General features: G+C 52.4%; 1 protein-coding gene across 2 annotated transcripts in view; it reads left to right on the forward strand.

Moving 5' to 3' along the window:
* The first annotated feature begins 10,559 nt into the window (after positions 1–10,559).
* The window catches only part of TRPM7 (transient receptor potential cation channel subfamily M member 7), a 208,753-nt gene continuing 203,294 nt past the window's right edge, over positions 10,560–16,018 (forward strand). The window contains exon 1 of one of the 2 annotated variants that reach the window (XM_069766069.1): positions 10,560–10,729. In XM_069766069.1, the coding sequence (XP_069622170.1) occupies positions 10,715–10,729 (15 nt within the window). In that variant the 5' untranslated portion in view covers positions 10,560–10,714. The remainder of the gene's footprint in view (positions 10,730–16,018) is intronic. The other variant, XM_069766068.1, reaches the window with a different exon arrangement.

Consider the following 16,018-nt stretch of genomic DNA (forward strand, 5'->3'; position numbering starts at 1 on the left):
AAAATGGAAGACATACAAGACTACTGATAATCTCCCTCGATCTGGGGCTCCACGCAAAATCCCACCCCGTGGGGTCAGAATGATCACAAGAACGGTGAGCAAAAATCCCAGAACCACGCGGGCGGACCTAGTGAATGAACTGCAGAGAGCTGGGACCAATGTAACAAGGCCTACCATAAGTAACACACTACGCCACCATGGACTCAGCTCCTGCAGTGCCAGACGTGTCCCACTGCTTAAGCCAGTACATGTCCGGGCCCGTCTGAAGTTTGCTAGAGAGCATTTGGATGATCCAGAGGAGTTTGGGGAGAATGTCCTATGGTCTGATGAAACCAAACTGGAACTGTTTGGTAGAAACACAACTTGTCGTGTTTGGAGGAAAAAGAATACCGAGTTGCATCCATCAAACACCATACCTACTGTAAAGCATGGTGGTGGAAACATCATGCTTTGGGGCTGTTTCTCTGCAAAGGGGCCAGGACGACTGATCCGGGTACATGAAAGAATGAATGGGGCCATGTATCGTGAGATTTTGAGTGCAAACCTCCTTCCATCAGCAAGGGCATTGAAGATGAAACGTGGTTGGGTCTTTCAACATGACAATGATCCAAAGCACACCGCCAGGGCAACGAAGGAGTGGCTTCGTAAGAAGCATTTCAAGGTCCTGGAGTGGCCTAGCCAGTCTCCAGATCTCAACCCTATAGAAAACCTTTGGAGGGAGTTGAAAGTCCGTGTTGCCAAGCGAAAATCCAAAAACATCACTGCTCTAGAGGAGATCTGCAGGGAGGAATGGGCCAACATACCAACAACAGTGTGCGGCAACCTTGTGAAGACTTACAGAAAACGTTTGACCTCTGTCATTGCCAACAAAGGATATATTACAAAGTATTGAGATGAAATTTTGTTTCTGACCAAATACTTATTTTCCACCATAATATGCAAATAAAATGATAAAAAAACAGACAATGTGATTTTCTGGATTTTTTTTTCTCAGTTTGTCTCCCATAGTTGAGGTCTACCTATGATGTAAATTACAGACGCCTCTCATCTTTTTAAGTGGTGGAACTTGCACTATTGCTGACTGACTAAATACTTTTTTGCCCCACTGTATATCTTTATAAAGATTTTATACACCTTCTATGCGCCCTGTATATGTGCTGAACCGTATTGGTCTTTACAAAGCACTTATTCACTTTATATGAGCAGATTTTGCACATTATTCATTTTATTTTATTTCCCCCCCCCCCCCCTCCCCAACCCTCCCTCCTTTTTCTTATGCAATATATAGTGCTTCTTGTACAGCCTAAATATTTGAATCCTGGTAAAATTGGAGATTAGAGTGCTGGTTAATATATATAGTCGTATAATCCTGTTGTCATGCGGAAGTGTTTATGTTTTTATATATTTTTTGATTATGTAACATTTGGCATTCCTTTTAATAAAGCCATATTTTAATATTCCCGTGCCTTGTATATATTTTCCTTTTTTGGTCCGTGTGGTATTGCCTTGTCTTTAGCCAAGGATAGCACTGGTAGTTTTTTTCAGTACTGGTGATATTATGACATTTGAAGGGGCCTTAGTTGGAGTTTTTTAGCTATTCACCCTCATCCTCTGAAGAGAAGCTTTCACACACTCATAACCAATGCAGCCCTTTCATATGGGAATTTTTTTAGTCTTCTTTTCGTTTTGTATTGTTGATATTAAATGGCATATATTGTTTTAATCTATTTATTAAATGTATATTTTAGCATCTCTATACACTTTGCTGTTACCACAATACATAATTCGTACAAAGAAAAATATATGTAACAATACATAATTCACAGATAAAATAATGTAATCACACTGTGTGTTAGGGTGCTTTCATATTGTGTTTAGTTCTACAGTCATCGGCCCACTATATGCCTACTATGTCTGGGTGTTCACCTCCAGTAAGCGCATATGCTTGAAAATTATGCACGGTAGAGTGGACATTTACTCTGCCACCACCACCATTATAAGTTATGGTGCATATGCTCAGATCCTGCAGGGGTGGGGGTTCGGACATAATTCCTGAAGGGACCACCGACCATGTGACTAAGTGCAATGTGAAAGTACCCTTTGTCCAAACCCCTTGACATCTCTATCTGGTAATTGAAGAGGGAGATGGTGAGCTGTATTTTTTTGTAAGGGTATGTGCACAAGTTGCAGATTTCCTGTGGATCCACAGCGTTTTTTTCTGCGCAGAAATGCTGCAGATCCGCAAGTGATTATGTGCACACGTTGCAGATTATTTGCGTTTTTTTAGCGTTTTTGCGCTATAAAACCGCAAATAATATGCATACATTAAGCATCCTGTCATTTTTAATGAAATCCGCAACTTCTGTGCACATGATGTGCGTTTTTCCGCATGAAAAACGCATTGCGGAAAAATAATGAACCTGCTCATTAATTTTGCGTTTTTTTCGCGGTTTTCCCACTGTCTAATGCATTGGGAAATGTCCGGAAAAAAACGCGCAAAAACCGCGTCAAAACCGCACAAAAAAAGCATGCGGATTTCATGCGGAAATCTGGCAGAAATGTCCGGATTTTCACAGGAATTTTCTGCATGAATTCCTGAATGTGTGCACATAGCCTAACAGTAGAACTGAGAGAAAAGAGACATCCCATAATCTGGAGAACACCCACAATATATAAAAATATGCTCAGAGCATACGGGTTAGATAGGAATTGTGCATACAGTCATATATAACAAAACAAGATAATCTCAGTAACCCTATGCATCATGATTGCAAAAGGAGCAAGGGTCATATAGCCCAAGATAAATCCAGTGCATCAAGTGGCAAGGTTGCCCTGTGGCCCCAGTTGAAAATGCATATGGAAGAACAGGCACTAAATAATAATCCTACAATTGCCCATAAAAGAGATCTCATAGAACATGACCAGAGAATGTGCAAACCAGAGGTCCCGGGATTTATCTTGGGCTATATGCTCCTTTTGCTGTCATGATGCATAGAGTTACTGAGATTATCTTGTTTTGTTATATATGACTGTATGCACAATTCCTATCTAACCCGTATGCTCTGAGCAGGCCTGTATTGTATTGAATCATTTTGTTGGATGATCAGGTCGCAAAGTCTGGCTGTCATGCTTTCCTTAAGGACTCAGTCATTCGAGTGGCATATCTTTATTGGGGCCTTTTGGATCTATTTATGAGTATCCATACACTTGCATTGAATACCGACAGGATTTTGCTGTATTCACTTCAGGCTACTCCTTGCAAGCATACCAGTGAGCAGCACATACAAACACCTGCGGGATGCCTTTTGTTTAATCATATATGTTTCCTACATGAAATATTTTGTGTGTGCATACATTGCTGTGATTGGATTCATCTTATAGCACCTGCAGCACAAATGTTACATGTCCAGAGTGTACTGATCTGGTTATTGTGACAGCACTATCTATAATATAACGGTGGGAGCGTCACTCTCTCCGAAGCCTGTATAGACTGCGCAAGTGCGACGCACCGCGCCTGCGCAGTCTGGACCAGAGGGACGCAGCCGAGCTTACTTATCCCCCCCCCCAATATACCGGCCATGGGGGCTCCACACACCCGTGTATCCCCCATAATATAGCGGCCATGGGGGCTCCGTGCTCTGCAGCTTCGGTCAGGGTAGATGTAGAGCCCAGCGGAGCTCCAGGACCTTCGATGATGTCACCAGCATGTGACCAGTGATGCGAGTGGGCGGAGTCAGCCCTCGTGCTGGCTGCAGGGGTGCAGTATCCATTATAGCCAGCGCCGCACTCAGGCAGTAAGTACAGCCACACACGCAGTACAGCCACACTCACACAGTACAGCCACACTCACCCACACTCACACAGTACAGCCGCACTCACACAGTACAGCCGCACTCACAGTACAGCCGCACTCACACAGTACAGCCGCACTCAGCCGCACTCACACAGTACAGCCACACTCGCACAGTAGAGCCACACTCAGCCGCACTCACACAGTAGAGCCACACTCGCACAGTAGAGCCACACTCGCACAGTAGAGCCACACTCAGCCACACTCGCGCAGTAGAGTCACACTCGCGCAGTAGAGCCACTCAGCCGCACTCACGCAGTACAGCCATACTCAGTACAGCCACACTCAGCCGCACTCAGACAGTACAGCCACACTCAGCCGCATTCAGGCAGTACGGCCGCGCTCAGTATAGTCGAACTCATGCAGTACAGCCATGCTCAGTATAGCCAAACTCAGGCAGTACAGCCACACTCAGCCGCACTCAGGCAGTACGGTCGCGCTCAGTATAGCCGCACTCAGGCAGTACGGCCGCGCTCAGTATAGCCGCACTCAGGCAGTACGGCCGCGCTCAGTATAGCCGCACTCAGGCAGTACGGCCGCGCTCAGTATAGCCGCACTCAGGCAGTACGGCCGCGCTCAGTATAGCCGCACTCAGGCAGTACGGCCGCGCTCAGTATAGCCGCACTCAGGCAGTACGGCCGCGCTCAGTATAGCCGCACTCAGGCAGTACGGCCGCGCTCAGTATAGCCGCACTCAGGCAGGACGGCCGCGCTCAGTATAGCCGCACTCAGGCAGGACGGCCGCGCTCAGTATAGCCGCACTCAGGCAGCACGGCCGCGCTCAGTATAGCCGCACTCAGGCAGCACGGCCGCGCTCAGTATAGCCGCACTCAGGCAGCACGGCCGCGCTCAGTATAGCCGCACTCAGGCAGCACGGCCGCGCTCAGTATAGCCGCACTCAGGCAGCACGGCCGCGCTCAGTATAGCCGCACTCAGGCAGCACGGCCGCGCTCAGTATAGCCGCACTCAGGCAGCACGGCCGCGCTCAGTATAGCCGCACTCAGGCAGCACGGCCGCGCTCAGTATAGCCGCACTCAGGCAGCACGGCCGCGCTCAGTATAGCCGCACTCAGGCAGCACGGCCGCGCTCAGTATAGCCGCACTCAGGCAGCACGGCCGCGCTCAGTATAGCCGCACTCAGGCAGTACGGCCGCGCTCAGTATAGCCGCACTCAGGCAGTACGGCCGCGCTCAGTATAGCCGCACTCAGGCAGTACGGCCGCGCTCAGTATAGCCGCACTCAGGCAGTACGGCCGCGCTCAGTATAGCCGCACTCAGGCAGTACGGCCGCGCTCAGTATAGCCGCACTCAGGCAGTACGGCCGCGCTCAGTATAGCCGCACTCAGGCAGTACGGCCGCGCTCAGTATAGCCGCACTCAGGCAGTACGGCCACTCTCAGTATAGCCGCACTCAGGCAGTACAGCCGCGCTCAGCACAGCCGCACTCAGCACAGCCGCACTCAGCACAGCCGCACTCGGGCAGTACAGCCGGGGAGAGAAAGATGGGAGCAACATATGGCAAAATGTAAACAGGAACAGGCAGAATGGGAGCAGCACATTACAACAGAATGGGGGCACAGGATGGGAACAGCACATGACAGAATGGTTGCGCACGATGGGAGCACCACATGACAGGATGGGGGCAGGATGGGAGGAGCACATGACAAGACGGGGGGCGCAGGATGGGAGCACATGACAGGATGGGGACGCAGGTTGGGGACGCAGGTTGGAGCAGCACATGACAGCATGGGGACACAGGATGGAGCAGCACGAGAGGATGGGGCGCAGGATGGAGCAGCACATGACACGATGGGGACACAGGATGGAGCAGCACATGACAGGATGGGGACGCAGGATGGAGCAGCACATGACAGGATGGGGGAGCAAGATGGGAGCCGCACATACCAGGATGGAGACCATATACCAATATAAATGCTCATCACCCGGGCGTAGAACGGGTTCAATAGCTAGTTTATACAGGTCCTTCTCAAAAAATTAGCATATAGTGTTAAATTTCATTATTTACCATAATGTAATGATTACAATTAAACTTTCATATATTATAGATTCATTATCCACCAACTGAAATTTGTCAGGTCTTTTATTGTTTTAATACTGATGATTTTGGCATACAACTCCTGATTGGGGTTAATAGTGGCGGTAACGGAGTGCGTTACCCGCGGCATAACGCGGTCCATTACCGCCGGCATTAACCCTGTGTTAGCGGTGACCGGAGGGGAGTATGCAGGCGACAGGCATTGACTGCGGAGAGTAAAGAGCGGCCATTTTCTTCCGGACTGTGCCCGTCGCTGATTGGTCGCGGCAGCCATGACAGGCAACTGGCGAGACCAATCAGCGAATGAATAACCGTGACAGAAGGACAGACAGACGGAAGTGACCCTTAGACAATTATATATAAGATATTGTTGGTGTTCACCAGATCATGGTATGTCTTTCTCTCAGTTTTAATTCCAGACCGGCATACTCTGGGTAGATCCCCTTTTTGGCTAAATTGTTGATGGTGCCCTTCACCCTCCCTCTTTCCCTTGATTTACAGTACAATGTAAATCAATGGCAAAAAAGAAATGCTGTGCTAATGGTGCGGAAAAATCCCCACAGAAAACGCAGCAGATTCAAAAAAGGACCATGTCAATTATTTTTGCGGATCTGCTGCACTACTGCCCTGACTGGCGTATGGGGCCGGAGGGCAGAGGGGGCCCGCATCGGGCGCCGTTTCATCTGCCCATCGAGCCCGGGCACCAGCAGCAGGCTTCTGACGGTACACTGAACCTGCGTCTGAGTCGCAGGGTCAGTGTCCTTTATTGCCTTGCGGGCCCGTGTCCTTTATTGCCTTGCGGGCCCATGCGGGCGTTCATGAAATCCCGTCTCCACTATGCATTAAAAGACGCAAGTGGCATACCCACAAAAACGTTTAGAACGCAGCATGTCCTTACATTGCAGAAAAAACGCAAGGACAGCGCAGGTGACCTGCCAGTGACCTCAGGTGCAGATTTGGTCAGGATTTTACCTGCATAAAATCCTGACCAAATCCTGATGCAATCCTGAACGTGGACACATACCCTTAGGGTATGTGCACACGCTGCGGATTTTGCTGCGGATCCGCAGAAGTTTCCCGTGAGTTTACAGTACCATGTTAACCTATGGGAAACGAAATCCGCAGTGCACATGCTGCAGAAAAAAACACGCGGAAACACAGCGGTTTACATTCCGCAGCATGTCAATTCTTTGTGCGGATTCCGCTGTGGTTTTACACCTGTTGCAATAGAAAACTGCAGGTGTAAAGCCGCAGCGGAATCCATAGTAGAAACCGTGATAAATCCGCAGGAAAAACTGCAGCGGTTTTGCTCTGCGGTTTTTACAAATCCTCCAGAATACATGTGCACATACCCTTATAGTTTCACACAGCAACTATTTTTCTGGAATAATCTCGTTCAGGTATATGATGACCCCGTCACATGACCGGGGGGCCCACAGTGTCTGAACAGCCCGGGGCCCTGGCTACCCTTAATCCACCCCAGGTTCCTTGTATGTGGTATTATTGGTCACCATGTGGTGGTAATATGTGATCTGGACATGGTGTGGCGGTATTTGTTCCTTGTGTGTGGCATTATAGGTCACTATGTGGTCGTAATATGGTGTCTGGTCATGGTGTAGTGGAATATGTTCCTTTGGATGTGATATTATTGGTCATTTTAAAAACTGAAAAATAAATAAAAATATACCTACATTGTATTGCATATATTAACAAATTTTTAATAGGTTAGCGTAGGGTGGCGCCCGGCCAAAAGAGTCTACCTTGTCGTGGTGGCTGATTAGAAAAAATCTTTTGGCCCAAACAAAAGCTGCTGGCTATATGTGTGATCTGGCGATGGGAACTGTTAGGGCTCTTTTCCATTTGCGAGAAAGACGTCCATGTCTCGCATGTGAAAAACAAGCTCTTGCGCCACCACATGGGAGCAGAGCGTGCAGCTCCATGTGTTGCTATGCGGCTGCATGCTCCACTCTGGAGTGCTGGCGCTAGAGCTTGGTTTTCACATGCGAGACACGGACGTGTTTCTCGCAAATGGAAAAGAGCCCTTGAGAAGTGGAGTTTTTCCAAGAGAGAATAGTGGGACTGTGAACAGTTCGAGGGGTGGAGGCGGAGCTGGGATGGAGTCTGGGCCGATACCGTGTCAGTGAGCAGCGCCTGCAGCGGACAGTGCCGGCACCGTGTCAGAGAGCAGCGCCTGCAGCGGACAGTGCCGGCACCGTGTCAGAGAGCAGCGCCTGCAGCGGACAGTGCCGGCACCGTGTCAGAGAGCAGCGCCAGCAGCGGACAGTGCCGGCACCGTGTCAGAGAGCAGCGCCTGCAGCGGACAGTTCCGACACCTTGTCAGAGAGCAGCGCCTGCAGCGGACAGTGTCGGCACCGTGTCAGAGAGCAGCGTCTGCAGCGGACAGTGCTGATACCGTGTCAGAGAGGAGCGCCTGCAGCGGACAGTGTCGGCACCGTGTCAGTGAGCAGAGCCTGCAGCGGACAGTGCCGGCACCTTGTCAGAGAGCAGCGCCTGCAGCGGACAGTGCCGGCACCGCGTCAGAGAGCAGCGCCTGCAGCGGACAGTGCCGGCACCTTGTCAGAGAGCAGAGCCTGCAGCGGACAGTTCCGGCACCGTGTCAGTGAGCAGAGCCTGCAGCGGACAGTGCCGACACCTTGTCAGTGAGCAGAGCCTGCAGCGGACAGTGCCGACACCGTGTCAGAGAGCAGCGCCTGCAGCGGACAGTTCCGGCACCGTGTCAGAGAGCAGCGCCTGCAGCGGACAGTGCCGACACCTTGTCAGTGAGCAGAGCCTGCAGCGGACAGTGCCGACACCGCGTCAGAGAGCAGCGCCTGCAGCGGACAGTGCCGGCACCGCGTCAGAGAGCAGCGCCTGCAGCGGACAGTGCCGGCACCTTGTCAGAGAGCAGAGCCTGCAGCGGACAGTTCCGGCACCGTGTCAGTGAGCAGAGCCTGCAGCGGACAGTGCCGACACCTTGTCAGTGAGCAGAGCCTGCAGCGGACAGTGCCGACACCGTGTCAGAGAGCAGCGCCTGCAGCGGACAGTGCCGGCACCGCGTCAGAGAGCAGCGCCTGCAGCGGACAGTGCCGGCACCTTGTCAGAGAGCAGAGCCTGCAGCGGACAGTTCCGGCACCGTGTCAGTGAGCAGAGCCTGCAGCGGACAGTGCCGACACCTTGTCAGTGAGCAGAGCCTGCAGCGGACAGTGCCGACACCGTGTCAGAGAGCAGCGCCTGCAGCGGACAGTTCCGGCACCGTGTCAGTGAGCAGAGCCTGCAGCGGACAGTGCCGACACCGTGTCAGAGAGCAGCGCCTGCAGCGGACAGTGCCGACACCGCGTCAGTGAGCAGCGCCTGCAGCGGACAGTGCCGACACCGCGTCAGTGAGCAGCGCCTGCAGCGGACAGTGCCGACACCGTGTCAGAGAGCAGCGCCTGCAGCGGACAGTGCCGGCACCTTGTCAGAGAGCAGAGCCTGCAGCGGACAGTTCCGGCACCGTGTCAGTGAGCAGAGCCTGCAGCGGACAGTGCCGACACCTTGTCAGTGAGCAGAGCCTGCAGCGGACAGTGCCGACACCGCGTCAGAGAGCAGCGCCTGCAGCGGACAGTGCCGGCACCGCGTCAGAGAGCAGCGCCTGCAGCGGACAGTGCCGGCACCTTGTCAGAGAGCAGAGCCTGCAGCGGACAGTTCCGGCACCGTGTCAGTGAGCAGAGCCTGCAGCGGACAGTGCCGACACCTTGTCAGTGAGCAGAGCCTGCAGCGGACAGTGCCGACACCGTGTCAGAGAGCAGCGCCTGCAGCGGACAGTGCCGGCACCGCGTCAGAGAGCAGCGCCTGCAGCGGACAGTGCCGGCACCTTGTCAGAGAGCAGAGCCTGCAGCGGACAGTTCCGGCACCGTGTCAGTGAGCAGAGCCTGCAGCGGACAGTGCCGACACCTTGTCAGTGAGCAGAGCCTGCAGCGGACAGTGCCGACACCGTGTCAGAGAGCAGCGCCTGCAGCGGACAGTTCCGGCACCGTGTCAGTGAGCAGAGCCTGCAGCGGACAGTGCCGACACCGTGTCAGAGAGCAGCGCCTGCAGCGGACAGTGCCGACACCGCGTCAGAGAGCAGCGCCTGCAGCGGACAGTGCCGACACCGTGTCAGAGAGCAGCGCCTGCAGCGGACAGTTCCGGCACCGTGTCAGTGAGCAGAGCCTGCAGCGGACAGTGCCGACACCGTGTCAGAGAGCAGAGCCTGCAGCGGACAGTGCCGACACCGTGTCGGGGAGCAGAGCCTGCAGCGGACAGTGCCGACACCGTGTCGGGGAGCAGAGCCTGCAGCGGACAGTGCCGACACCGTGTCGGGGAGCAGAGCCTGCAGCGGACAGTGCCGGCACCTTGTCAGAGAGCAGCGCCTGCAGCGGACACAGCAGCTCACCGGGCCGGTGTGACGTCCTCCTCTGCACTGAGGCTCTCAGCTCATAGTACTAAGTGCACCAGCCGCTTACTCCTCGCCACGCCCACGTCCGTCATGGCCCCTCCTCTAGGGGCGACATTCCTCCGCGCTCGCTGCCGTTGCCCTGTGATCTCCTTACGCCACGCTGCGCGGTCCTACGACGCCTGACGTCACGCTGTCACGTGACTGATAGCCGGGAGCTCGCAGTCCTCCTCCTACCCCGTCAGTCCGGAGTGGTAGCTCCATTATGAAAGACTCATCCTCCGCTGAGTCCGGAGCGGAGACGGCTGCTGGGCGCGCTCTTCGATCAGCCAAGGGAACGTTCCCCACACAAGACATTTCCAATAGATGGCTGAACGTCCCGGAGGAGGCCTGCCTGCATGGTGAAGAGAATGGTGAGCAGCGGGGCACAGGCCGCGGGCGGGCGGCGTGATACCGGGGTGGAGTGACAGCCCGCCATAGTGCAGCGCTCAGGAGCCTGGGACACTGCTGATAGTCTGCAGCCCTGGGTGATGGCCGCTGCCTGCTCTGCCTCCTCCAGTGTATCCTGAGGACAGCGGCCATGTGGGCAGAGTGTCAGCCCCTCACCCAGGGCAAGGTGCCCATATAGTGTCCTGGGGCTCATAGCTATAGGGCGCTGTTTACACCTGCTGCAGTAACCACCACAGATCAGCGGCATGTCTGCTCCCAGTGGTCCTGTACTAGCTGATTACACAGGGTGACCGCCCTTCCTGGGGCTCATAGCTGTAGGGCGCTGTTTACACCTGCTGCAGTAACCACCACAGATCAGCGGCATGTCTTCTCCCAGTGGTCCTGTACTAGCTGATTACACAGGGTGACCGCCCTTCCTGGGGCTCATAGCTATAGGGCGCTGTTTACACCTGCTGCCGGAACTACCACAGATCAGCGGCATGTCTTCTCCCAGTGGTCCTGTACTAGCTGATTATACAGGGTGACCGCCCTTCCTGGGGCTCATAGCTGTAGGGCGCTGTTTACACCTGCTGCAGTAACCACCACAGATCAGCGGCATGTCTTCTCCCAGTGGTCCTGTACTAGCTGATTACACAGGGTGACCGCCCTTCCTGGGGCTCATAGCTGTAGGGCGCTGTTTACACCTGCTGCAGTAACCACCACAGATCAGCGGCATGTCTTCTCCCAGTGGTCCTGTACTAGCTGATTACACAGGGTGACCGCCCTTCCTGGGGCTCATAGCTGTAGGGCGCTGGTTACACCTGCTGCAGGAGCTACCACAGATCAGCGGCATGTCTGCTCCCAGCGGTCCTGTACTAGCTGATTACACAGGGCGACCGCCCTTCCTGGGGCTCATAGCTGAAGGGCGCTGTTTACACCTGCTGCAGGAACTACCACAGATCAGCGGCATGTCTGCTCCCAGCGGTCCTGTACTAGCTGATTACACAGGGCGACCGCCCTTCCTGGGGCTCATAGCTGAAGGGCGCTGTTTACACCTGCTGCAGGAACTACCACAGATCAGCGGGATGTCGGCTCCTAGCGGTCCTGTACTAGCTGATTACACAGGGTGACCGCCCTTCCTGGGGCTCATAGCTGTAGGGCGCTGGTTACACCTGCTGCAGGAACTACCACAGATCAGCGGCATGTCTGCTCCCAGCGGGAGGTGGCGTGGGAGTATCAGGGCCATGCTTATGGTAGGCTGGGGATGTGGCCCCCGATGCCATCTGTTATTAGCACAGACGTGGCATCAGACATGAAAACCACAGATCCAGTGCCAGGTGTGTGCGGAGATGGTACGTGTGGCATGCGGGCCCATTGGGTGATTGTTCTGCTGCAGGTCGCACGCCAGTGCTTGAGGGGGTCTTGTTGTCAGCAGCACCCTGAGATGTGGACCCCTCCTACTAGAAGCAGAAGTGCTACTCCAGAAGCAGGAGAGGTGGCATTTCAGGTACAAGACATCTAAAAGACCAGAGAAGGAGCAGCCATTGCACAGTCTGACGGTCACATGGAAACTTGGCCTGATTATATATTCATTCTAGAGCTCGTGGACAGACATCAAAGCTGGTGATACTTGTTACACATAGCCCTAACTGCTCCCAGATTGTGGGTACAGTGGCATGTAGACAGTTAATGCTTCTAGGTGAAGGTGTTCATGTATGTTGGGGGGTCACAGGAGTACAGTACCCATGAGAGGTTATGGTCAGCGTCTGTCATTTATAGCCTGTATGGGTACTGTATGGTGGAGGTATATAGAAGAACAGTAAAGACCCCGTGGCAGGTTATGGACACCGGATCCATGTCACATATGTCCTGAATCTGTCCGTGTGCTGTATGGTGGAGGTATATAGAAGTACAGTAAGGACCCATGGCAGGGTATGGACACCAGATCCATGTCATACATCTTTTGATCCTGTCCATGTTCTGTATGTTGGAGGTATATAGAAGAACAGTAAGGACCCCCATGGCAGGGTATGGGCACCAGATCCATGTCACATATATCCTGAATCTGTCCATGTGCTGTATGGAGGTATATAGAAGTACAGTAAGGACCCATGGCAGGGTATGGGCACCAGATCATGTCACATATATCCTGAATCTGTCCATGTGCTGTATGGAGGTATATAGAAGTACAGTAAGGACCCATGGCAGGGTATGGGCACCAGATCATGTCACATATATCCTGAATCTGTCCATGTGCTGTATGGAGGTATATAGAAGTACAGTAAGGACCCATGGCAGGGTATGGGCACCAGATCATGTCACATATATCCTGAATCTGTCCATGTGCTGTATGGAGGTATATAGAAGTACAGTAAGGACCCATGGCAGGGTATGGGCACCAGATCCATGTCACATGTGTCCTGAATCTGTGTGTGCTGTATGGTGGAGGTATATAGAAGTACAGTAAGGACCCATGGCAGGGTATGGGCACCAGATCCTCGTCGTACATCTCCTGAATGGGTCCGATGTGTATGAAGCCTCAGAGCTGAACGTTGTCATTTCATGTTGAATCCTGAGAATTTGTGAATCGTGCTGCAGCCTGTCACCGGTGAAGTGGTCCGGCTGCTTTATAAGCAGAGTTATATATAGAAGGTATGTTGGTCCTTTCAGGTGGGGGTTACACGCACCATGCAGTTCTGTACAAGAAGGGGCATGTCATCCCTGGGATCCTCCGGTGAAGGGGGCTGACTTGGAGGCAGGCACTATACGCGGCTATGTGGCTGAGTCCTCCTGTTCCTGCACGGTGTCATGGCTTCATATGGTAGTCAATATAGTAATAAACTGTGTCCTCCAGCAAGCGTAGAACATGAAGTCCCAACGTCCACCGCTTCCAGCACGTGTCTTCTCCAGTTATTGCTTCCTGTTCGTGCTGCAACATCTACCTGGGCATTATCTCTTACCGGCAGCTGAATCCGGCTGACAGTGTGAGCTCTAAGGGTTAAGGCACGTCACTTCACCTTTTGGGGTTGATGTTTTCCTTGGCAGCTAAAAAGTATCTGTGCTTAGAGAAGACATTGGGGATTAAAACTGACAAGTGCTTTATTGTCCTGTGATGGTGCCCTGCACATTGCAAGGGCTCTTCTTTCTGTAGGGACTCGGCGTAACATTAATACCAGGACTTACGGCACATATTTGCATTTGGATGAAGTGCTTTCTGCTTGTCAATTGGGAGGGTTGCGTTTTGGACATGTTTCAGGTTGCTGGAGCCTTGCACAGTCCAGGCCTGCAGTGAATGTATGTGGGCATTATTGGCATACCCTCTGTTTGCGCTGGTGATGCCCAGAGGCTGCTGATTTATCTGCTCTTCCACTAAATGTGCCCAAAGGGGTTTTCTCCTTTTGCATGCTTCTGTCCTTGTCACTAAACTTAGTTGCTCTCCTTTTATTTTCCCTATATAGATAGTGGCATATAAAAGTTTGGGCACCCCTGGTCAAAATTACTGTTATTGTGAAGAACAGTTAAGCAAGTTGAAGATGAAATGATCTCGAAAAGCGTTGCCGTTAAAGATGCACATTTCCTTTGTATTTTAGGAAAAAAAAGTCATGGTTTACATGTTAAAAAAATGCACAGATAACTTTGGAAATGGAGAATCCAGCTCAACGAGGCAGTGAAAAAACACTTTTCTTTATTCACTAGAAAATGTGCTCAATAGAGGGTAAAATATCAGCGTAGACAGTGAATAAAATGCGATATCAACACGTTTCTGGTTACCAGGCACCGTTAATCATGATTAAGAGAATGGTCACCAGAAACGTGTTGATATCGCATTTTATTCATGGTCTGCGCTGATGTTTTTTCCTCTATTGAGCACATTATTCACTAGAAAAAGAAAATGTGTTTTTTTTTTTTCACTACCTCGTTGAGCTGGACTCTCCATTTCTTTTGGTTACTACACACCCTGACACAGCGGTTCCGTGCTCTGAGTTCCTCAGGATGTTGACCATGGTGAGCTTGTCTTTGTTCTATTTCGCAGATAACTTTGACCAAGTTTTCAGAGCTTAAAGGGGTTGTCTGGTCATAACCGATAAAGGTACCTTCACACATAGCGACGCTGCAGCGATACCGACAACGATCCGGATCGCTGCAGCGTCGCTGTTTGGTCGCTGGAGAGCTGTCACACAGACGGCTCTCCAGCGACCAACGATCCCGAGGTCCCCGGTAACCAGGGTAAACATCGGGTAACTAAGCGCAGGGCCGCGCTTAGTAACCCGATGTTTACCCTGGTTACCATCCTAAAAAGTAAAAAAACAAACGCTACATACTTACCTACCGCTGTCTGTCCTCGGCGCTCTGCTTCTCTGGTCTGGCTGTGAGCGCCGGGCAGCCAGAAAGCAGAGCGGTGACGTCACCGCTCTGCTTTCCGGCTGACCGACGCTCACAGCCAGAGCAGGAGGAGAGCAGAGCACAGCGCTGGAGGACAGACGGCTGTAGGTAAGTATGTACTGTTTGTTTTTTTACTTTTAGGATGGTAACCAGGGTAAACATCGGGTTACTAAGCGCGGCCCTGCGCTTAGTTACCCGATGTTTACCCTGGTTACCAGCAAAGACATCGCTGAATCGGTGTCACACACGCCGATTCAGCGATGTCTACGGGGAGTCCAGCGACGAAATAAAGTTCTGGACTTTCTTCCCCGACCAGCGATCTCCCAGCAGGGGCCTGGTCGCTGCTGCCTGTCACACTGGACGATATCGCTAGCGAGGACGCTGCAACGTCACGGATCGCTAGCGATATCGTCTAGTGTGACAGTACCTTAAGTCTGCAGTCACTCTGTGTGACTGCAGACTTATAAATCCCCCTCACTGCACTGCAGGGATTTGCTGGTTTCGGACACTGGACTGGAGGGTTTGTGTGCGTTATACACAGAGTGATGGAGTCGGAGCCTGTGTCATGGAAATTGAGGAGTCTGAGTTGGATGTCTGGCTTACGGACTCCACAGCCCTGGTTATACATACCCCTGGCCAGTGGGCGCGGCCTTGCTTTCCATGCAATTATGTGGAGCAAGGCAGCTCCCTCCAGTTGGACACCCCCATTGGCCATCTGCATCACCAAACTGGCATGGCCTCGGCTCTATACAAGTTCCAGTATCTGAAACCGGTGCATTCGCTGGGCAGAATCATAAGTCTGCAGCCCCACGGAGTGACTGCAGACTCATGGGTTTTTAATTGGACAACCCCTTTAATAAGCATGATAGGGTTATGGCTTGTTCACTGTC

Source organism: Ranitomeya imitator, chromosome 4 (genome assembly GCF_032444005.1).
Source record: "Ranitomeya imitator isolate aRanImi1 chromosome 4, aRanImi1.pri, whole genome shotgun sequence".
Classification (NCBI taxonomy): domain Eukaryota; kingdom Metazoa; phylum Chordata; class Amphibia; order Anura; family Dendrobatidae; genus Ranitomeya; species Ranitomeya imitator.